This window comes from Barbatula barbatula (assembly GCF_947034865.1).
Source record: "Barbatula barbatula genome assembly, chromosome: 8".
Taxonomy (NCBI): domain Eukaryota; kingdom Metazoa; phylum Chordata; class Actinopteri; order Cypriniformes; family Nemacheilidae; genus Barbatula; species Barbatula barbatula.
This window is the reverse complement of record NC_136771.1, coordinates 15,442,140-15,465,927: the sequence shown is the minus strand read 5'-3', so window position 1 is coordinate 15,465,927 and position 23,788 is coordinate 15,442,140. Positions and strand designations below refer to the sequence as shown.

General features: G+C 43.8%; 1 protein-coding gene across 1 annotated transcript in view; it reads right to left on the bottom strand.

Annotated features, from left to right (window-relative positions):
* pcca (propionyl-CoA carboxylase subunit alpha) overlaps nt 1-23,788 on the bottom strand; it is a 78,441-nt gene that overhangs the window by 29,381 nt on the left and 25,272 nt on the right. Inside the window, exons 8-13 of the mRNA XM_079461503.1 lie at nt 23,404-23,440; nt 23,248-23,326; nt 13,083-13,185; nt 6,431-6,525; nt 3,424-3,574; nt 1,826-1,969 (exon numbers count right to left, since the gene is read on the bottom strand). Coding sequence (XP_079317629.1) covers nt 1,826-1,969; nt 3,424-3,574; nt 6,431-6,525; nt 13,083-13,185; nt 23,248-23,326; nt 23,404-23,440 — 609 coding nt within the window. The remainder of the gene's footprint in view (nt 1-1,825; nt 1,970-3,423; nt 3,575-6,430; nt 6,526-13,082; nt 13,186-23,247; nt 23,327-23,403; nt 23,441-23,788) is intronic.

The following is a 23,788-nucleotide window of genomic DNA, read 5'->3' as shown; positions in this document are numbered from 1 at the left end:
TCAGAGTCAGGGCTTTCCTCGGCAGGAAAAAATGGATCTTCTGAGCCAGAGTTGAGAACCACTGCTGTAGAGTCTTTCAGGTTTTGAGAACTCACATGTGTCAAGCTCCGTGGTTCTGAAACCAGGAATTACATATATATATTATATGTTTGATTATAGGTATGAAGAAAATTATGCTATGTAGAGCTTAAGCATGGCCAAATGTTGAATCGCATCAAAGGGTCATGAAAATACCCCCGCTACTTATGTTGTTTGAAAAAAGCTTTCATTTTTACGTTTGAAGATTTGACGTCACCGCACACCAAAGTCAAGCAAGTCTGCATTTATTGCTATCTTTGCTTTGTTTAGAACAGAAAAAAGTTGTTGTGTGATGGATTTTAATGGGCGAAATCTCAGATTTCTTTTAAAAGACTGATGAAAGATAGAAAAGAAGCAAATGGATCTCTGCAATTTGCATTAACAAATGGAATATTAAAGCGTACATGCTTGCCATTTCAGCCAGGTACGTTTTTGTATTTTACCATACCATTAAGTTATCTACTTACTTTATAACGTTATGAAGAGTTCATTTGAAAAACGGATACATTTTTACATTTACATTGGATAAAAGCGTCTGCTAAATGACTAAAAGTGACTTACAAAGAGTTAGGCATTTGAATGATTTGCAGGTGAAGAAGAGCTGTGCTGAAGTGCACCACGCTCAAAATGTTTATCATTAACAACCGCGTACAGATACGATGTCAGAAAGAGATTCAGTAGAGTAGTCAAACTCCTTATGGTATAACTTGAAGCCATTGAGTGTTTTAGTGATGTTGGATGTTCTCTGTTTGTTTTCTATACATTTCCCATTTGAATAACAGATTTTCATGTTCCTTTAAGAATCAAAACAGCAATAAAACAATTCATAAATGCTTCTCAGCGTGTAAATGTATTCTAATATCTAAAATTAATAATCAAGATTACAACATCAAAAGCAATAATCAGCATCAATGATTTTGTTTTAATCTTGTAGTCCTATGGAATGAGTATATGTTTTATTAGACATGCTGCTCTGATCCACATCAGTTTAAAGACACATCTGGCGCTGCTTTGTTTCAGTTTAAATTAACCAAAATATCAGGGCTTAAAATATGTTTTTAACATTTCATTATATATATTTTATAATTTATTTCATCTACATATGTCTAGAATTACTTTAATCTCATGACGTTGTGCAATTGTTTTGTATACATTGTGACGAACTTGGGTAAGTAAATTATCACTTGTACCTCTGAATACTTAGGACCATGTGATATTTCAGTTTTTCTTTTTTAATAAATCTGCAAAAATGTCAACAATTCTGTGTTTTTCTGTCAATATGGGGCTGTGTGTACATTAATGAGAAAAAATGAACTGAAATGATTTTAGCAAATGACTACGTACGTGAAATGAACAGTGGAGGAACCAAAAGGTTTATTCTGAGAATTGCTGCATTCCTGATATTTACAAATGTTTAAAAAATGAGGCCCATTGTCTTAAAGTAGTATTGCAATAACTATTAATGTTGCCTCTTGCTCATCACTAGTGTTTATTTAAATCTAAGTGCAAAAAATGGCTGCTGCTGTTTGTATGTGAAAGTGGAGCCAGTAGAGGACAAGACTAAAATAAGAATACCATAACAGAGACTGAGCTCTGGCAAAAAATTATACAAATGTGGAGTAACAGGTATTTCTCTTAATTTGCAAGCTTATCAGTTATTTTAGACAATTAGCATTAGACAATTAACCCACCTGACAAAAACAGTCTTTCTCTACGTACCAGGAACACATCATTGCATTGTATTTACCTCTGCATAGACTCTGCTCTCAATGGCCCAACCATTTATGCCTATATCAGATTGTTTTTGCTGGAGTTTGTAACCCTTTGCGATGCGAATCATCTGGTGCACCAGATCCAGCCCGGTAATACACTCTGTGATGGGGTGTTCTACCTAAGAGAGAAATACATATACCAATAAGTACATGTACAATATGTGTGCCTATGAAAATATATGGAAGTGAGGTGGCATGTGAAGTTATCCAAATAATATTTTTCCTATGTAGTTTTTTGTCTCGTATATCAGTAGCTCTAAAACAAGTTATATTTACTCCCAATGAAATGTTCAACCGATATGAGTTTTTTTTTTATGGCTAACGCCGATACTGATATTAAAAAAAGCTATTTGGTCAAACTGGAAGTTATAGCACAACTGTGATTAGAGGAAATGAGAACCATGCAGAAAATGTATAAAAACTAAATAAACATTTACTGTGTGAGGTGTTTAGTTAGCAGCATCCAGCTTCACAGTTCACACGCGACGTACCAGTTATATAATTAATAATTTTTTAACCATCTGGAAATTTAATGTCAGAACACATGACGTACCAACATTTTTGACCGGATTGGCCATTTTAATCAGATTAAGGTGTTTATAAGTACGTAATTAATTCAATAGGAAACACAATATAAATTGCTATTTCGCTATTTTAGTCTCTCTATATAATGTTGCTTAAAATTACATCATATAGACGACTTAAATCGCAGACCCAGAATTTTCTGTATATGTTACAAAACGCTGTTCAGTTCCCCTCTTATTCAAAAATGACCATTAATAAAAAAAAATGTTTTGAATGTAGAGAGTGTAGAAAGGATCCAGTTGCCAACTTGGATGATGACGTCATGCACATTCCCAAAACCCCATCCCTCAACCCCCCAATCACAAATACAAATATGTAAATTTATGCAATTAACGCAGGTAATCCCAGCAAGGTCAAAAATACGGAATCTGAATTTATACATGCTGTTCACAACGTCATGTGATAATCAGATCTTGGTCACAGATGATCAAAAATAATTTGATTTTAAAGGTAATGTTTACACTTTCTTTCACAAATTCATCCAAAATACATCAATCTGTGATCCATCATGATTGAATTGTCACCCGTCTCATAAATGCGTACCGCCATCATTTGTTTATAACGTTTGTGCATTATGTGTCCGTTTCAGTGACACAACATCATGTGTGATTGCCACATTTCGGGTTATCAGAGTTGATCGTTTTGAGACGCCAACAGCTCTCTCAAGTCTTATGATAGTTAAACACACTGTTTACCAGTTTAAAAAATGCATTGTTACTTTTAAAAATGTGTACGGCACATCTGGTATACTCACCAATGCAGATCTTTACTTGCATTCGGTGCTTGGCCAGTGTTTTTAGGCTTTGCTGTGCAAATGCTGGAATCATGATTAGGTGGTTCAAGTTCAGCTCATGTTTTTACTATCCCCTCCCTCGATTTCTATATTTTCTGATATTTCATCTAAATGTTATGGACCAAAAAATCAACAGCTGTTCGCTCTGATACCACCATTCACTTCACTGTATTGTTTAACAAGGAAAATGCAAACCTGCAAACGGGTGTTCATTTCTAAAAAGTAAAAATTCTTCTTGGAGTCAATAAGAAACTCCACAGTGCCAGCTGAGGAGTACTTCACTGCTTTAGCCAGCGACACAGCCTGCTCTCCCATCTCTCTCCGAGTATCTGGGTCCAGAAAGGTGCTAAACACACAAACACACACACTTGAAATTGGCTGTTTAAAAAGTGGTACAAGCAAGTAGCTTAGCATGTGTGACAATTAGTCCTGTTCATTATTTTGACCATCCCCACATTTAGGTTATCATCTAAAAAAAGAACAAGAAGTCTTTCCATGACAGACCCTCTCCTTTACCTCTCTCTTCTCCCCTAGCTGTTATGTCTCTAACAATTGTTGAAAGTTTTACTTTTCATATGATTGCCTTACGGAATATCGCTTCATTATAGGACAAATATCCTTGTTGTCCTTCTCCCTTTTCCAGATCCCTTTGGATAAAAGCATCTGGTAATGTCTAACTATCATTGCGTAATCTATTCACACAAAAAACAGATTAGATAATAAAGTTGTGATGAATAATATGATTTAATAATTTGCTTGAACATTCAGGTTGAGGCTACCTGATGCATAAATTTGTTCCACTGTTGCTTTGCACTGTATCTGTTAGTTTCTGGATATTCAAATTACTGACATATTAAAAACAAGCACACTTGTCTGCTGTCACCTATGTTCTGACTTTGTTTATTTTTGAAGCAGAATGTCTAATAAAAATAAAGGATTGTTAAGTACAAAAAGCACATAGCATTCTAAACCCCTGTTCTGACTTTCTTCTGCAGAACACAAAAGATATTTAGAAGAATGTTGGAAACTGCCCTCATTTACTTGCATTGGTTTTGTGTCCATACAATAGAAGTAAACGAGGGCCAGTGCTGTTCTGTTACCAGCTATCTTCTAAATATCTTTGTGGTCAAGCGAGGACGGGCAGCGAAAGGGTGAGGTAAGCGGTGTGTAAGTAGGTCAATTGCACATTGTGAACACCTGTTTTTCGTTACAGTAATTGGGGGGAGACTGTTTAAATGCCAGCTATGTAGGACGAGATGGAGAAAGAGAATGGCTGGGAAGTCAGAGTGAGACTGTGTGTCTTCCGGCGGATAAGACAACGTCAAATTAAGACAACGTCCCGCAGTGTTTTCACGACGTTGCATCGATTCTTTGTTATTCTGAGTTATTGTAGAGTGAGAGCGCAGTGGCGCCAAATTGCAAATCTGTAATAAAAATTATGCAAAGTGGACAGTTAAAGTGGACCTTAACCTTTGCTTCTGTCCATAGCAAATCTCGTCCATATAGTCCCTATAAATTATTATAAATATAGTATTTATCCATATAGTACCTATATTATAAAACATTCCATTTCAACACAGCAAGGTAGACAAGTAATGTTGTACATTAAACAACAACAATAACATTTTAAATTATTATATGTATTAAAATTATTAAATAATTAATTAATTATTAACTAATTGGGACAATAAAGACCTCTCTACTACCCTTAACCTCTCTTTTTTTATTAAACACCTGTTAGCCATTTTCAAATATTTTCTTCATTTTGTTGAAAAAAAATGCCTGTATGATTTGTTATGTGATGTTAATTCCAAAAGGTGGGTTAGATCTTGCACTAATATGTAGTGTCAGTACTAGTGAAGTACTAGCTGCTGGGAAAGTGGTGTTGTTGAGAAGGACACACACACATTTGCCCATGGGTAGACGTGCAAAAGAAGCTAAATGAAAAGGGCCCTGAAGTGTCTGTGAGCAGGTTTGAAGTTAAAGGGATAGTTTACCCACACATGAAAATTCTGTCATTATTTAGTCAACCTGAGGATGTTCCAAGCCTGTATATAGTTGTCTTTGTTCTGCTGAACACAAATGAAGATATTTGTAAGAAAATCAGTAACCAAACAGATCTCATCCCCCATTGACCCCCAAAGTAGGTTAATAAATACAATCAGTCAATGGGGATATGATCTGTTTGGTTACTGACATTCTAACAAATATCTTCATTTGTTTGAAATGTATACAGATTTGGGTGTTTACATTTCTTTACATTTTTGGGTGAACTATCCCTTTAACTTCAAACCTGCTCACAGAGAAATTGAGACCACCTCAGAATAATTAAACAGGTTTAATATTTATGATTTTAAATTGGGATAATTGTGTCAGTACTATTACAATAGCTAATGAGAGACAATTCTACATGGAGACACAAGTAAAAGTTTTAAAGTGGCAATCTGTGAAGATTCCCTTTGTCTGATGCTAACAGATTCTAGGATTTAAAACTCCAGTGCCCAGGTTCACAGACATAGTTTAGCTTAAGCCAGGACCATGCCTTAGTTCAATTTAGATATTTATGTCACTTTTATAAAATGCCTTAGAAGAATACATTACTGGTGTGCATCTTGAGACAAAACAATGGCACTGATATATTTTAAGATATTTCTGGCCATTTTATATCGAGTTAAGACAAGTCACACATTTATTGTCGTCTGGGACTAGCTTTAAGCCTTGTCTGTAGCTTTTTAAGGTGGCTTTCACACTTGAAGTTTCGTTCGGAACAGGGCACGCTTCCCATGAAAATTCGCTAATGTGAAAGCTGACAAGCGAACCCGGGTGCACACCTGGCGGTCAATGGTAAACCACTGTTTCCTCAAAATAGTTGGTTTGCAAGCAGCAGAAATCCGTCTGCATGTAACGCGTATACAGTAAACCCAAATGTAATATACTCTGCTGCGCATAACGGTACCAAATAATAAAAATACAATATATTGAACTGTGTTGTTTTCTGTCATGTGCCATGCACATTTTTGATGATGTAAGACGAGCGCAAACGCACCAGGGTTTGATAGAGTCAAGTTGAGAGTGATATTAAACCAATGTTGCGGGGGGCACACTCAAGTTCGGAACGCAGCATACGAGTCCAATCTGAAAATGACCTTCTCTTTATACCTGCATTTAATGCTCACTTTTCAGTAAAATTACTCAAACAAACCTGGGTGCCTCCTCCACCACTTTCTGGTTTCTTCTCTGGATGGAGCACTCTCTCTCGTTCAGCCACAAAGCATTGCCATGTTTGTCTGCCAACACCTGCAAACATCATAAACAATTGCAAATAGTAGTACAAACATCCATAGAGCAGCACCTCCTAATCTCTTTTATACTATTTTTATAGTTATTACTATATGTAAATCACTTCATACTCTTAAGGTGTTAAGCAAAATCTCAAAATAGTAGTACAGTTTTTGCCCAAATGAAATTGGTGAAAAGCTTCCCGTGGTGTGGATTAATTGGAATACAATTAAGTATTTGGGAATATAATTGATTTTTAATATATTCATATTAGGGCTGGGTATCAATTCTGATGTTCCGACTCACTTCAATTATCATTCAAGTCCATGATTATAGATTTAATACAAATCCTATAGATGTTGCTAAAAAAGATCAGTAAATATCACATTACAATTGTGAATTAAAAAATGAAGTGAAGAGCCACAAACCTGTATATTAAACTTTAAACACACTTGGGTATATTGAAACAGAACAGGTTAAATTGAAGATGCAGTATAACAAACAACATTTCTCAAAATGATCTGCAAAGAGAAGCTGCAATCATGTGAACCGCTGCCTTTTGGTAAGGTGATATTAAATTCGGTGACACACCCGAGGGTGAGTAAACAGAAGTTGTGTGTGAACTATCCCTTTAAGGTTGACATTTGCATGGAATTGCTCAAAAGGTATTATAACAATAACGCAATGTGATCAGATCAAAAAAGAGAAAGAGTAAGAGTAAGAGAAAACAAGTTGGCGGCAATAAACTGAGAAAAACAACAATATATTATCGCTGTTTGGCTGGCTAGGGATTCCATGTATAGGATAATGCAATGTAAGTCGCTTTGGATAAAAGCATCTGCCAAATGCGTAAATGTAAATTGCCCGTAGCGCAGCTGACTATCATGACAAAAATCTGTCACTGTTACTGACTGTTTAGACGGGAGTATTTCTTTGTAAGTCGATTTGGATAAAAGCATCTGCTAAATGACCAAATGTAAATGTAGTATACTAAAAAGAACATAAATATGCTTTGTCTATGTGCTTGCTACACAGACAGACGCTGTGCTATGTATGAGACAAATTAAAGGAGTCATTTAGTGCAAATACGTGTTTTTCTGTGTCTTCGTTGTGTTGTAAGTCTCCATGCATGTATTAGACAAGTAAAATTGCAAAAATGTAAGTGTCGGAACAAAACATACCTGCCTGAAACGCCTTGTGTAACCACACCCCCATAAATGTACGTTATTTCGTGGTATGACTTGACTAAGACCACCAATATATACGCAAGTAAAGTTGGCGTACTTTTAAATCTCATTGTATGGTCGGCATCGCAGAGACGCTGTTTGTTTCATTGCGAAAAGAAAACCTCTTTGTTTGCCCTTCCAGAAGATCAGACAACTAAAGGCAAATGGTTACATTTTATTTACAATACTGTTCCAGAAGAGTACAATCCGAAAATTAAAGTGTGTGCAGCATATTTCACGGATGATTCCTTCATGAACCTGGAAGAGATCAAGGCCGGCTGTGCACGAAAGCTTTTTACACGAAAGTTTAAAACTATTACAACTACAATAAAAGACTTTGTTACGGACTAACATGAGTTGAGTTTGTTGTCTTTGTAGTGCATGTTGTTTATTGGTGTGATCTGCAAATGCAGACAGGCGTGCCTGGAAAAAAGACAACATAAGTCCTAATAAGTCCAACTAGAGGCAACAAATGTCGTGTTTATAATGGGGTTTATTGTCTTCGTCGAATTGTGACGAGACATGGCGTAACACTGGTTGATCAAGAAGGGCCTCACGCTGTATTTTTTATGTTACCATTCCCTTCTGTAATGCGAGCTTGTTTCTCTCTCACACAAACTCTGTATGATGTATATGGTTGTTTGTTTTTATAGTCTTTATAAAGTTGTATATAAAAGGTAATACAGTTAGCTATATTTTTCAACAACTTAACAATGTTTTTTTAATAAAACTTTACCCATCCTTAACATCCTGCTCAAGTCGCGCTGGCAAAGTTGATGTATCGGCTTGATCATCTTCATTTTCCTGATCAGATTCGGGCTCAAATTGATACAAGGAAGTAACGATGGCATTTGATCACCTGTCAGTACAATTGCTTTGGAACCTGATGTTCCAAATATGGTAAGAGGCGTTGCATTTCCATCACATGCTTGCAGTATTCGACCAATCACTACGTACTGGTTAACTGGCCAATCATAGCACACCTCGCTTTTCAGTGCGATGAGCTTTGTAAAAAATCTGCGTGTTTCAGAGAGGCTTCATTTTTTCAATAAAGAGAGGTGTGATAGTTCTCTCCACTGAAAAGAGATCACATTTTGCCGCTGCATTCTGGATCATCCGTTCACTAGAGGTTTGGTTTTTGTAGGCTTGGAAAGGAAAGGTCTAACTTTTCTAATGTTGTAGTGGATGAATCTACAAGACCGTTGCTGGCAACATTATCCGTGAAGTTTAGCTGATCACTGATTACCACTCCCAGGTTTCTGGCTGTTCTGGAAGGTGTAATGGTAGATGAGCCAAGCAGAATGGAGAGATTGTGACAAATCTTTGGGTTGACCTGGATTACAAGCAGTTCTGTTTCTGCAAGCTTTAGCTGCAGGTGGTGGTCCTTCATCCAGAGCAAAACGTCACTCAAGCATACAGAGATGCGTGAAGAAACAGTTGGATCATCAGGCTGAAAAGACAGGTGGAATTGTGTATCATCTGCAAAGCAGTGATAGGAAAAGCCATGTATCCGAATGACAGAAACCTAGGGATGTCATGAACACGGAAAAGCACAACAGTCCAAGCACTTGCCGGGGCACCCCTGTATTGAGATGTTGGGACTCCGAGACCTCTACTCTCCAGGATACTCTAAATAACCTACCGGAGAGGTAAGACTTGAACCATTGCAGCACCATTTCAGAGACACCCATAGCCTTGAGGGTCGACAGGAGCATGTGGAGTTAATGGTGTCAAAAGCAGCAGACAGATCCAGTAGGATGAGTACAGACGAGTAAGAGGCTGCTCAGCGCAGTCCATGTGGAATGACTTCTCTTGAAATCAGACTGGTTGCTTTCCAGGAGATTGATCTGCGTGAGAAAGGAGGAGAGCTGGTTATATACAACATGTTCAAGGGCCTTGGCAATGAAGGCGAGTAGCGATACTGGTCTGTAGTTTTCTAACAGTGCAGGATTTAAGTGCAAGTAGAGCTTCCTCCCCCTCTGTCTGACCCGTCCTCCCTTTGCCTTCACTGAGGTCACGGAGCCTGCCCTCACTCCCCCCGGGAGCAGGGAGTGTGTCTGCTAATTATCTTGACGACTGACCAATCTTGGCACTCGTGGGATCTGTGGCCTACGCACAGGGGCCATGTGCCTGGCACCTAAACCGATTGGGCCTACAGGTCAACCAGGACAAGAGCATGCTCTCCCCTGTCGGAGCAACTCTTTTCCTGGTATCGGACTAGACTCAGTTACCATACAGCATGCCTCACGAGAGCGTGCCCAGTCGATGCTGTGCTACCTGGACCTCGTCAGGCAGCAGTCAGTGGTCACCCTGAAACACTCAGAGGCTCCTGGGGCATTTAGCGTCCTTCTCGGCAGTCATGACGCTCAGGTTGATGCATATGAGACCTCTTCAGCATTGGCTTCAAAGTCGGGTTCCTTGGAGAGCGTGGCACACCAGCACAGGGCGTGTTCCCATCACGTCTATCTGCCGGCGCACCTTTACCCCTCGGACAGACATGTCCCACTCCGGGCTGGAGTCCCATTAGAGCAGTTTGGATGGCAGACGCCTCCCTGCTCTTGTAGGGTGTGGTGTGCAACGGGCAGGCAGTGTCGGGTGGCTGGACGGGCCCCCGCCTGCAGTAGCAATCCAATTGCCTGGAGTCGCTGTCAGCTTTCCTTGCGATGCAGAGGCCCCTGCCTCCCATTTGGCACAAGCACATGCTGCAGACAGCATAGCTGCCCTAGCGTACATCAACCATCAGGTGGCGTTCGTTCATGGCAGATGTCACAACTCGCCGGACGCCTCCTCTGAAATCAGCAGTGGGTGGTGTCCCTGCGGTCATTTATATCTGGTCACCTCGATCAGACAGTCGACATGCTCTCTTGGCAGGACGCTCCGCAGAAGCTGCCGACTCCATCCCCGCGGTCCAACTCATTGGGAGCAGTGCAGGCAGGCACAGGGGGTCCTGTCTGCCCCCCTGCACACCTCCCATTGTCCGCTTGTGTACTCCATAACCGAGACCTCCTCGGCACGGATGCCTTTGCGCACAGCTGACTGCGGGAAAAGCGGGAGTACAGCGGATGCCTAGAGTTGGGGTACCCCACATGGGCTAGACCCCAACCTGGCCACATGCCCAGAGTCCCTACCACCCCCGCCGCGGACTAGGAGTTAGGGAAGGAGGGAGGAAGTCCCAACCCTTTTCCTGTCGTGTTCAGTACGCGCCCTACACGGAGCTCTCGCTCTGAGCAGCTCTTTGTCTGTTTCAGGGTACAGCAGGGAGGCTGTCTCCAAACAGAGACTGGCGCACTGGATCGTAGACGTCATCCCTTGGCTTGCCGATCTCAGGCCCCTGACCACTGTAGTGACACTCACTCTGCCGGTGTGCAGCCTCCTCGTGGGCACGGGCTCAATGCGCCTCTCTGGCAGACATCTGCAGAGTTGAGGGATGGGCTGTGTCCCGCCTTTTTTCGCACGGGCGTCGAACCGGGTCTTGAGTGAGACTGACAGTGGCTGGGCGTTGGCCTGCGAAGCTCCCTCTCAGGGGCCATTACAGCCTCCCTATTTCCTCCATTGTACGAAGTATAGGCATTCCATCCATAACTAAGCACTTGGGGGGTACGAGCCTGGCAGAGCAGCTCCGACAGGAAGGGAACGTCTAGGTTACGCATGTTACCTCGATTCCCTGATGGAGGGAACAAGACGTTGTGTCCATCATGCCACGAGCGATGGGCCGGCCCGCTGCAGCGAACGAGAGCGCCTCTCAAGATCCGAAGCCCAGAAAGTTGAACGAATGGGCATGCCATCTTCCCTTTTATACCCGTATGTACGGGCGGAGTCTGGCGTGCCGTCCCATTCACAAAGTTCATTGGCCTTTTCAAAGTAGATCGGAGACGATAGGTTCTCAAGTCAAACCCCATTCTGTCAGTCTCGACACAACGTCTCGTTCCCTCCATCAGGGAACCGAGGTTACATACGTAACTTCTTTAATGTGTGTAACTTCTTTAATGTGTGTAACTTCTTTAATGTGTGTAACTTCTTTAATGTGTGTAACTTCTTTAATGTGTGTAACTTCTTTAATGTGTGTAACTTCTTTAATGTGTGTAGACTCTTGCTAACCACTGAGTGGCAGTCTATTCACAGATCTTCACAGTTGACTGGTCAAGCTCATTGCCTCACTCAGCAGACAAGCAAGAGTTAAGAGGTTTAGGCGTAAAAGACAAACGCTGTCTACAATATAAAAGTAACAAGAACTTAAATCCACAGACACTAATAATTATATTTAATTATACATAAATACATAGAATAATTTTCAATATATCAGGAATGTTTTATTTATTGCTGGGTTGCATAGAGAGAGCTTTAATTTTGTATTCGCTCTGTGTTTTGTGCAAATTGAGAAATACAGCGAGTGAGATCAGAGTGCCTGTGAAAAACTCTCAGCGTGTGAATTGCGATGTGCGTTATTCATAAAAATGGCAAAACCGAATTCTAACATGATTAAGCTTTATTTCCTTTAAAACCGAATGTGCTCTATAATATCGTTGCATTATCAGCATATATCCCCATATGGAATAAATACCACTGCAAACACAGCTGGGTTTCCCATGTTAAACCAGGATTAGGTTATAAACATTCAGTTATACATATTTGTAGGCAACATTCACATACATTGGGGATAGGTTGTCATAAATCAAGAAATGTCTCTACAGTAGGCTTTTTCATAATTTCAGGCTTTTTAAAGTTATTTTAAATGTGGCAGCCGCAGCAAGTGCTTGTTCAGAGACAAGCCCAGTTCATGAATTGTTTTGACAGACCACGCTTTCAGGATAATACATGTCAAAACTATTGATAAATAAAAGCATGTTGTGAAATATGTGCATGAAACAGGACGAGATGAGATCTTTGGATAGCCATCGGAACCGCGGGTTACATAAACATTGCAAAAACATTGTTTGTTTCTTTCTTTGTTTGACGCCTCATGATTCTTATCATTAGTTTCAGAAACTACCTTTTTACCATTAGAAAGTTCAAACTGAACAAAATATTAAATAGCCCAAGATCTTTGGAAGAATGCTTATAACAAGACAGATTCTGCCCCCCATTGACTACCAAAGTAAGAAAAATACAAAGGCAGTCAAAACTAGTAACTAAATATGTCACCACTGCAGCAAACATATAGTATCAATTATGTCTATGTATATACAAATGACTTCATTGGATACTTGTTTGTATTAAAATTTAGTACGTGACAGTTCAGAGACTAGAAGTGAAAGTGCATCTGAACACAAATGTGACGCATCTTATTTCAAAATGTGTACATGCCTAGTAAAAAGAAAAACGAGTGAGGTGAGTTTATCCAGAAAATACCTGTATCTCAATATGTCGTGGGTTATCTATGTACTTTTCAATCAGAAGACGGTCATCTCCAAAACTGGATGCGGCTTCTTGAGAGGAAAAACGAAAGCCTTCCCTGAAACAAAAAGATAAAACATTCAAAACGTATTTACATGTATTTACATTAGATTCTAAACATTAAAATGTTTAAATGATACATTATTTAAATGTACAGAGCTCCGCAAGGGGCTTAACAACATTATATACATTACCAGATATCCTCACGCAAACAAACAAATAAAACAAAAATTATCTTACGTTTCCAAGATTCGTGGTCACAAATGAACAAAGGACAAACTGTCCTAAATATCAGGGTCCGTATTACATAACGTACTCGGTTACTTACGTAACCTCGGTTCCCTGAGATACGGGAACGAGTACTGCGTAGCAGGACGCTATGGGGAAAACTCCTTTTTCTCCGATGACTGAAGCAATTCAAAAGCGCAGTGAAAACTGCACGGTGATTGGTTGGAAAAAAGCAGAGCTTTAAACCAATCGTAGCGGAGCTGCCGGACCAATGGCGATGGCACCCGCCAAAATGGGCGGGGCTTATGGCTATATAAGCGGACACATCGCCGTAGGGTCTTCAGGTTACTTCGACTGAAGCGACGACACAGCAGCTCGTAGCACGGCAAGGAACGCAGTACTCGTTCCCGTATCTCAGGGAACCGAGGTTACGTAAGTAACCGAGTACGTTCCCTATCGATACTTCACTCGTACTGCGTAGCAGGACGCTATGGGGAACAAGTATAATCACGCCGTGCTACAGATGGAACGAAAAACATAAATGGTCTCGGAGCCTGGGCTCGGAGACGGAGTAAAGCAGGGAAACCCTGAAAGCGGTAGAGGCCAAGCTAGAAGGTGGCCTAGACCGGTTATCGTCCCAAAGTAATTAAGTGCTGGCGTGGCCATAGCCATGGCTCAGCGACCTAATTCAAGCAGAAAGGACCCGGGCCTGAAGGGCCGGAACGTCCAGGTTATAAAACCTTGTAAAAGTGGACGGCGAAGCCCAGCAGGCCGCCGCACAGATATCTTTTATAGAGACACCGCTATACCATGCCCAGGAAGAGGCAACGCCTCTAGTGGAATGGGCTCTAATTCCCGTGGGGCATTGAAGGCCCAAGGAAGAGTAAGCCAGCGATATAACCTCAACTATCCACTTCGATAGTCTATGTTTCGAGACCGAGGACCCTTTGGTGCGGTCACCGAAGCACACAAAGAGCTGTTCCGACCGTCTGAATGGGGCGGAGCGCTCAAAGTATATTCTTAACGCTCTGACTGGGCAGAGCAGACTAAGCTCTGGATCCCGCTCTGAGGAGGGGAGAGCAGAGAGCGAAATAACCTGTGCTCTGAACGGAGTAGAGAGCACCTTAGGTACATAGCCATGTCTTGGTTTGAGAACGACTCTGGCGTCGCCAGGCCCAAATTCCAGACAGGATGAGCTCACAGAGAGAGCCTGTAAGTCACTCACACGCTTCACCGATGCTAAAGCGAGAAGCAGAGCGGTCTTGAGCGTCAAAGGACGGAGGTCCGCAGATAGCAGCGGCTCAAAGGGAGGACCCTTTAGAGCCCTCAGGACCGTGGGCAGATCCCAAGAGGGAACTGTAAGAGGGCGAGGGGGGTGTAGCCGCCTGGAGCCCTTCAGGAAACGAACGACAAGATCGTTCTTGCCCACTCCTTGTCCTCCGATGTGGGTATGTGAGGCTGTTGCCGCCACATAGACCTTGAGTGTGGAAGGGGCACGGCCGTTATCCAACAACTCTTGTAAAAATGACAGTATCAGTGATACGTCACAGGACACTGGGTCAGCGCCGCGTGTTGTACACCAGGAGGCGAAGACAGACCATTTGAGGGCGTAGAGGCGTCTAGTAGACGGAGCTCTAGCTTGTGATATGGTGTTCAGTACGCTCTCTGGGAGGTCCGTAGGCTCCCGTCGAGAGGCCAAAGGTGCAGAGCCCACAGCTCTGGCTGGGGGTGCCATATCGTGTTCCCTGCCTGAGAGAGGAGGTCCCGCCTCAGGGGAATGGGCCACGGGGCTGCTATTAGCAGCTGGGAGAGATCTGCGACCCAAGGCTGGTTCGTCCACAGAGGGGCTACCAAAAGCACTCGGTGAGCTTGATCCCTGATTCTCCTGATCGTCTGCTGCAAGAGCGCGATCGGGGGAAAAGCATAGAGGAGCCGGTTGGGCCAAGCGTGGGCCAAGGCGTCCTTGCCCTTCGAGAAGTACGTCGGGCAGTGAGTATTGTCTTCTGAGGCGAAAAGGTCGACTTCTGCCTTGCCGAAGAGTTTCCAGATTTGTTGAACCGACATGGGGTGGAGCGTCCATTCGTCTGAAGGAACATTGCTCCGAGATAGCATATCTGCTCCCCGGTTCAGTTTGCCTGGAAGGTGAGTTGCCCTCAGTGAGCGCAGATTGGACTGGGCCCATTCCAAGAGGTGAGAAACTAGGGAAAAAAGGCGTCTTGAGGAGAGGCCTCCCTGGTGATTTATGTAAGATACTACCGTCATGCTGTCTGATCGGACTAAGACGTGACAATCTTTTAGCACCGGTAGGAAGTAGCGGAGGGCCAACCATACTGCCTGCATTTCCAGGTAGTTGATATGGAGGCTTCCTTCCTGGTTCGACCAGAGGCCGAAGGCCGGGTCGCCATCGCACAGAGCCCCCCAACCCGTGTTGGAGGCGTCTGTCGTGACCACTTTCCGACTGGATGTGGAGCCCATGGGCACACCCTGCTCTAGCCAAAGGGGATCTTTCCACGAGGCTAGGGCGGTTACGCAGGCTTGATTCACCACAACACGCAGTCGACCAAGACGCCAAGCGTGTGGAGGAACTCTGGGCTTCAGCCAGTACTGGAGGGGGCGCATCCGGAGGATGCCCAGACTCAGTACCTGAGATGCAGAGGCCATCAGACCTAGCATTTTCTGAAAAACCCTGAGGGGGCGTGAAACCCCGGGTGTGAATGAGGCCGCGAGCCGTCGAATGACCAGAGCTCGGTCTGGAGAAATTCTGGCGGTCATGCGTTTTGAGTCGAAGACTGTTCCCAGGAACAAAATGTTTTGGCTGGGTGACAGTGCGCTCTTGGCAAGATTGATCCTGAGTCCCAGGCACTCCAGGTGGCTGAGGAGGAGGGATCTGTGAGACTTTAGCTCGTCCTCCGACTGGGCTAGAACAAGCCAGTCGTCGAGGTAATTCAGAATGCGGATTCCCTTCTGTCTGAGAGGGGAAAGAGCCGCGTCCATGCACTTCGTGAAAGTGCGGGGAGCTAGAGAAAGTCCGAATGGAAGGACCGTGTATTGATAAGCAATTCCCTCGTAGGCGAATCTCAAGAATCGTCTGTGACGAGGGGCTATCTGAATGTGGAAGTAAGCATCTTCCAGGTCCAGGGAGAAGAACCAGTCCTCTGGGCGTATTTGCGAGAGGATCTGCTTCATCGTGAGCATCCTGAAGCGCCGTTTCATAAGGGCGTGATTCAGATGCCTGAGATCGAGGATGGGGCGGAAGCCGCCGTCCTTCTTTGGTACTAGAAAGTACCGGCTGTAGAAGCCTGACTCGATTTGGTCTGGGGGAACCATTTCTATGGCTCTTTTTCCCAGTAAATTCCTCAACTCCGTGCGCAGAACGTGAGAATTTGAGTCCTGCACTCGGGTGGGGACGACCCCGCGAAAGCGCGGGGGTCGACGAGCAAACTGGAGTGAATATCCTTGGGATATTATTTCCAGAACCCAGTCTGATACCCCGGGGATGGCTCTCCAGGCCTTGGCCCGGGTGGCAAGGGTTTGGGTGTAAAGAGGAGATACGCCGCCTTTTGGGGGCTTGACTCCCAGGAACAATGGAAGAGGAAGTTTGCTCTTTTTTTGACAAAGTTTGTGTTTTACTAAACATTTTGCAGAATGTGGTGTGGGCGTTAGAAAAGGCCCCGCACTTACAACATTGCATTTTAATAAAACATTTTTGCCGGCACCCGGAACTGAACGGGGTGACCTGGCAGACATGAGAGCAGTCTTTGAAGGAGGGCCGGCTGGAGCGGGCCCTGTAGCCTTCCTCTTCCTCGCATCGGGCTCAGGATGGGGCCTGAGGCGCGGGGTCCAGCGTGATCTTTGGCCGGGGACCTTGTCGCTGAGGATGCGGGAAGCGCCGTCCAGATCGGGAGCGCTGACGGCTGTCAGCTCCCGAAGCCTTCTGAGCAGCAGGGGTTCTTACCGGCTGTTGCGTCGAGGCTGGCTTAGGATGGCTCGCCACCGGCCGAGATCCGGGTCTTTTAGGCAGAAAGTGCCTCATGGCTTGCGAAGACTTCTGCGCTGCCGTGAAGCGTTCTGCGAAACCCTCCACCGCCGGTCCGAAGAGGCCGGTCGTGGAAATAGGAGCATCCAGGAAGGGGACCTTATCCGCATCCTTGATCTCCGTGAGCGTCAGCCATAGATGACGCTCAAGCACCACCAAGCTGGCCATGGATCTGCCTATCGCCTGGGCCGTGGCCTTGGTGGCGCGTAGAGCAAGATCCGTCGCGCTCCGTAGCTCTCTGAAGAGCGCAGGGTCAGGGTCGGACTCATCCATGCCTTGGAGGAGCTTGGCCTGATAGACCTGGAGCACAGCCATGGAGTGAAGCGCTGAAGCCGCCTGGCCTGAGGACGAGTATGCGCGTCCAGCGAGGGCCGAGGTGGTCCTGCACGGCTTGGAAGGATGAGACGCTTTAGCCCTCCATCCGATGGCTGCGGGCGGACACAGATGTGCGGCCACAGACTCATCGAGGGGGGGTAGCTTCTCGTATCCTTTTTCCTCTGCGCCGTCCACGGAGGTGAGCGCAGAGGAGGAAGAAGGTCGAAGACGGGCCGAGTAGGGGGCGCGCCATGACTTCGTGAGTTCGCCGTGAACTTCTGGAAAGAACGGTGAGTTACGTTGACGAGGAGCCTGACGGCGCCCCGGCAAAAACCACTCGTCCAAGCGGCTGCGAGAGGGTTCCTCTGGGGGAGACCACTCCAAACCCAGCTCGTTAACCGCCTTCGTGAGGACCCGGAAGAGCTCGGAGTCCGCACTGGGGGCGTGTCCGCCGGGTTCTGGAGACGGCGAGGGGGCGGGGTCATCCAGCGAGCCCGCTAACTCCTCCCCGTCTGAAGCCGCTAACGACATGGCGTCGTCATCCTCCGGTTCGTTTCCACCGAACGAGATCATGTCACAGGCGGCCGCCAGTGGACGCTGATCTGTTCGGGTGAAACAAACCGGGGAAACATCTCTCTGCGGGGAAAACGAGGCACGGCGTGCCGGCGTGAGCTCGCGTTTCCCCGAGCGCTTAGCTCCTCTACCCCGCTGCTTCTGTCGCACAGAGTCCTGTGCGAGCAGCGGCGGCGGGGATCGAGGGGCGGAGTCACTCTCTGAAAAGAAAGCTATCCGCGAGCGCAGAGAGGAGAGACTCATACTCTCGCAGTGAGAGCATTCCGTCTCTTTTAGCGCGTTCTCTGCGTGGGAGAGACCCAGACATGAAACGCACTCGTCGTGACCGTCGACAGCGTGCAGGAAAACCCCACACGAGCGACAGGGACGACGCGGCATTGTAGCGCAGTGAAAACTGCACGTAAATGCCGCAGGAAATTTGCTCTAAACGCTCTCTGAAAAGAAAGCGTGAAAATTGCTCTTTAGATTCGCCGGATAGCGGCAGGGAAAAGACCGGCTGGATCGCTAAGCCGCTCACACGCGAAGACGCCAACAGAAGCCGCCGGAGCGAAGCCGCTGATGAATCCGCTGGAGCGAAGGCGCTGAGCCGAAGGTCGAATCCGCTGCAGGTGCTCTCTCGACGGCGAAGCAGTCAGTCTCGGGAAGCGAAGACGAGTCGTCGCTGAAGGAGAAGAGATCTGAAGACCCTACGGCGATGTGTCCGCTTATATAGCCATAAGCCCCGCCCATTTTGGCGGGTGCCATCGCCATTGGTCCGGCAGCTCCGCTACGATTGGTTTAAAGCTCTGCTTTTTTCCAACCAATCACCGTGCAGTTTTCACTGCGCTTTTGAATTGCTTCAGTCATCGGAGAAAAAGGAGTTTTCCCCATAGCGTCCTGCTACGCAGTACGAGTGAATTATCGATAGGGAACATTTGTTTCTTAAGCTTAAATTGGGCAAAAAAAAAAATTTGTTCGAAGTCGCTTCAGCAACTGCGCATGTGGACAGTTTGTGAAGAGGCTTGCCCCAGAGAAGTGTCAGTCTTTATTGATTGACAATTGGCTCATTTTACTGTAAGGCGGGACTTCATTCACTATAGCGGCCATATTGCACATTGCATTCCTTCCTTGTAACAGCTGTGGTGCCCAATTGGCACTAAGGGGCCTTAAGTGTGCCAAGAAAACATCCCCCACACCATTACACCTCCAAAGCCAGCCTACACAGTGGTAACAAGGCATGATGGATCCATGTTCTCATTCTGTTTACTTATTCTGACTCTCCCATCTGAATGTCTCAACAGAAATCGAGACTCATCAGACAACATTTTTCCAGTCTTCAACTGTCCAATTTTGGTGAGCTCATGCAAATTGTAGCCTCTTTTTCCGATTTGTAGTGGAGATGAGTGGTACCGGGTGGGGTCTTCTGCTGTTGTAGCCCATCCGCCTCCTGGTTGTGCGTGTTGTGGCTTCACAAATGCTTTGCTGCATACCTCGGTTGTAACGAGTGGATATTTCAGTCAAGGTTGCTCTTCTAACATGTTGAATCAGTCGACCCATTCTCCTCTGACCTCTAGCACCAACAAGGCATTTTCGCGCACAGGACTGCAGCATACTGGATGTTTTTCCCTTTTCACAACATTCTTTGTAAACCCTTGAAATGGTTGTGCGTGAAAATCCCAGTAACTGAGCAGATTGTGAAATACTCAGACTGGCCCGTCTGGCACCAACAACCATGCCACGCTCAAAATTGCTTAAATCACCTTTCTTTCCCATTCTGACATTCAGTTTGGAGTTCAGGAGATTGTCTTGACCAGGACCACACCCCTAAATGCATTGAAGCAACTGCCATGTGATTGGTTGATTAGATAATTGCATTAATGAGAAATTGAACAGGTGTTCCTAATAATCCTTTAGGTGAGTGTATTTTATCTAATATTCCATTCTATGCATTTCTAAATCTATATTAAATGATTCAATATAATGATAACTAAATTAATTTAATGGAAAATATATTTGCTTTAAGAGTACTAGTCTTTGCACCCTGAAATAAAAGTGTTGATACTGTAACAAAAGTAACTCTCTTTAAACGATGCCACATCAACTGCCAAGAGGTGTTTCTGTACGGACTAAACCAAAGTATCACAAGAGCAATTTGAAAGCATTAGGAGCAGTCTGCTCTCACAGTAGTTGGTGACATACACGGATCGGTCTGGGCAGCACCGCTTCAAGTCAAAAACACTGTTCAGTGGTCTAGTTCTCGCAGGGTCTAAATGAATGTGGGTGACAAATGCTTTCCCTAAACGACAGTGCATACTAGCATAGAAAGAGTCTGAAAGTCTTGGTTTGGGCATATGGGTGTTTCCGTTACATCATTAGCCAGCGCTGGTACATCTGTGGTCTAATTGATAAATGTCAAGCTCATGTACGTGATAAAAACTGTGAAAATCTCAAATAGATGACGAAGGTGCAGCACATAACTGATATTGTTTCTTCCTAAAAAACCATGCAACTGATTAAAAGATACATACCTTGTCATATGGAGGTTGCATGCAAAACTGACTGTTCAAAAATTTTGTGCCCCTCTGTTTAAATAGGCATGGTGCCTCTGACCACCACATCCCTTGCACCCTTGCTCTCTCTCTCTGAATCCTGAATCTCTGTTCCTGCCCTTGGAACCAAGGTGCTTTTCTGGGTCACCCAGAAGGAATGGGGATATTATAAGATGGTGTTGCTTCCCTGTGTGACTATGTTTGTGTTCTCTGGTGTATGTATATTTTGTCTTCTGCTCTCTGTCAGGGCCCTATTTTTCAGGGCCCTTGTTTATTGGCTGATTGCTGATAACGAGTGGGTGGAGCCTGAAGCAATCTCTTCCAATCATCGCATTGCTACGGACTCTCGTCCCCATTTAACGAAGACGCCATCGGAGAGAAGGGGGAAAGGAGAGAGAGAGAGAGCGCAGTTGGTTCGAGTTTGTTAGGCTTTGGTGTGCTAGCGGAACGATTCAAGTGTGTTTTTCGTTTCCTGATTATGTATCCGTAGACTCTCCCTTACTTCCGGCCAGTAGAACCATGGATGTTATTACACGGGTCGGGGGAAAAAGGGGTAGGTAGAATATCACATGATGTACATGGTGCACACTTAGGTTTGTTGTTTCTGTTTATACACACAAGGTTTAGGGGTTTGTGCGGTGCAGAAAACACCAGAAAAACTTAAACGATGCTCTAAACTTGTCCGAGAGACAACAATCAACTCAGCTAGGAAGAAACAATTATAGGCTTTTAATTGCCCCATCTCTTTGGAAATACACACTTACTACAGATACTTTAGCTGGACCATGAAGGGAAAGACATCAAACTAGCGGGTATTTGCACCAAATAAAAAACTAAATTTATACCACAATTATGCTATTAATAGTAGTTAAAACAATGATAGATGCTACTTACACTAGCAATAAATTGTATTTACACTAAGAGAAACTAGCATAGTTTCTTTGTGATATGCATTCTACACTAAATGAAAATTTATGTATTTTGCTACTGATCCTTATAAGTGGCAGATGCTATTTGCACCTCAGTATTGTACAATAAACATTATACAATAATAACAGTATGAGAAAGAATTCAATGAATTTATATTAATATTATTAAATATCTGACACCTTACTGGCACAGTAAAGCTATACCCTTAACCTAACCTACACTTTATTATTATTTTATAGAAAATGAATGCCTTTATGATCTGATATGTGATGGGAAAAGTTTGATGTGCGAGAATTGCAGATTCAAACTCTGCTACACATTTTACTCTCTATACCAATTTTAAAAAGCATTGTTCTTACATTTTCTCTTTTCAAATCAGACACTTGTGGGCTGAGTTAAATAGCTTCTGCCAACAAGGCAGGCTATATGCCATCGGCTTGTTACACAGCTTACCACGTGAGCAAATTATTTAAATTATTTGTAATGCAAACAAACCTTTCACACTAAAAATCTGTTTCCCAATCAGCTTTACGACTGTCAGCCAAGACAAAACATTTAAATACTACAGTTTCTTCTTGGGTTCAGGGCATGGCTCCAAGATACTTTTTTGCTGGTGTTGGGATAACAAATGCAGGGGTGTCAAACATACAGACCATGGGCCAAAGAAGGCCCATAAAGGTGTATAATCTTAGCATCAAAACTGCATAAACACTATATTTGAACTTGCACGCGCACACACACACTAATAAAGCAGAGCAGACGTAGCATGGCTAACAAAAGTTTTATTGTACCTTGCAACCTAAACCAGCCGCAACTTTCTTTGAAATAAATTTGTAAGGAGAACAGTCATTTAGCATAGAAAAGTGGATGATTTAATAATGATTTTGGCCTTTGTTGCCAATAAAGAGAGGGTAAGGTATAAGCATAAGGTGTAATTCTGTTAATGTTCCACGTAGAGGACTTATTTAAAAAAAGAAGTCAAGGCTTTTCAACTGACCAGTGTGCAAATTTGTGTGTTTGTTTTGTACAGTATAAAAATATTAAAGGCGCAGTTTTTGATTCACTAGAGTTGTATTATACAGTAGATTTGCAACAAATCTCTCAGTCCCAACACAACGGTGGCCACCACAGTACAAAAAGATGTCGTCGGTGATGACAGCATGTCTTCTCATGGTGACGCAGGGAAGAGATCATGTGGGCATTAGAAAGACTGTAGAAAGAGCCATGTCTTATTTATTACATGACATTAAAGGTTTGTGGATTTTAAGTATAAAAAGAAGGATAAAAGTCAGGCAGGAGCAAGGACCTGCAATAATATTATGAAGACTTTCCAGCAGAGACGCGTTAGGACCCGCGGTACAAAGGCTTTTAGCAGAGATACCCATAGATATCTATGGAGATACTTTCCACTAGAGAGACGTTGGAAAGGAAGATTGTCTAAAAAGGGGGTGATTGTCTTTAAACCTACAGTATTGAATGGACCCCTCAATCTGCATTTATCACATCTTACCTGGTTTCCTCTTCATTCCAAGCAATCCTCATTCCTTTGCCACCTCCACCAGCAGACGCTTTAATCATAACAGGGTAGCCTAAAAACAGACACAAACTTGGGTTTTATAACTGACACAAAATGGTAGTTAAAATTTTAACTTTTAGTTATTCATACCTATCTCTGCTGCAATTTTCACAGCCTCCTCTGCATCCTGCAATAAAAGCAAAAATAAGTCACAACTACTCTCCTAGTAAACTTGTGCTGCTGGAAGAGGACAGTTTTGATGACATAAGGGAGAGCAGGTAAAATAACGTTTCTTTTAAGTTTTGGCCAAAAGATGGTCAAGCTGTGCGGTGATGACACATGACCACGTTTTGTGTCAGTACCCAAATATTTTGCGAAGAAAACAAAAGAACATTTTAAAATATATTTTTTAGCACAAGGGGGTGGCATAATATAATTTAGCATACAGAGCATTTGACATTTCTGATGATAGTAGTCTCACCTGACATTTTGTGTTTAAATAGAATGGTCGTTTGTATAGGTACATAGAGCATAG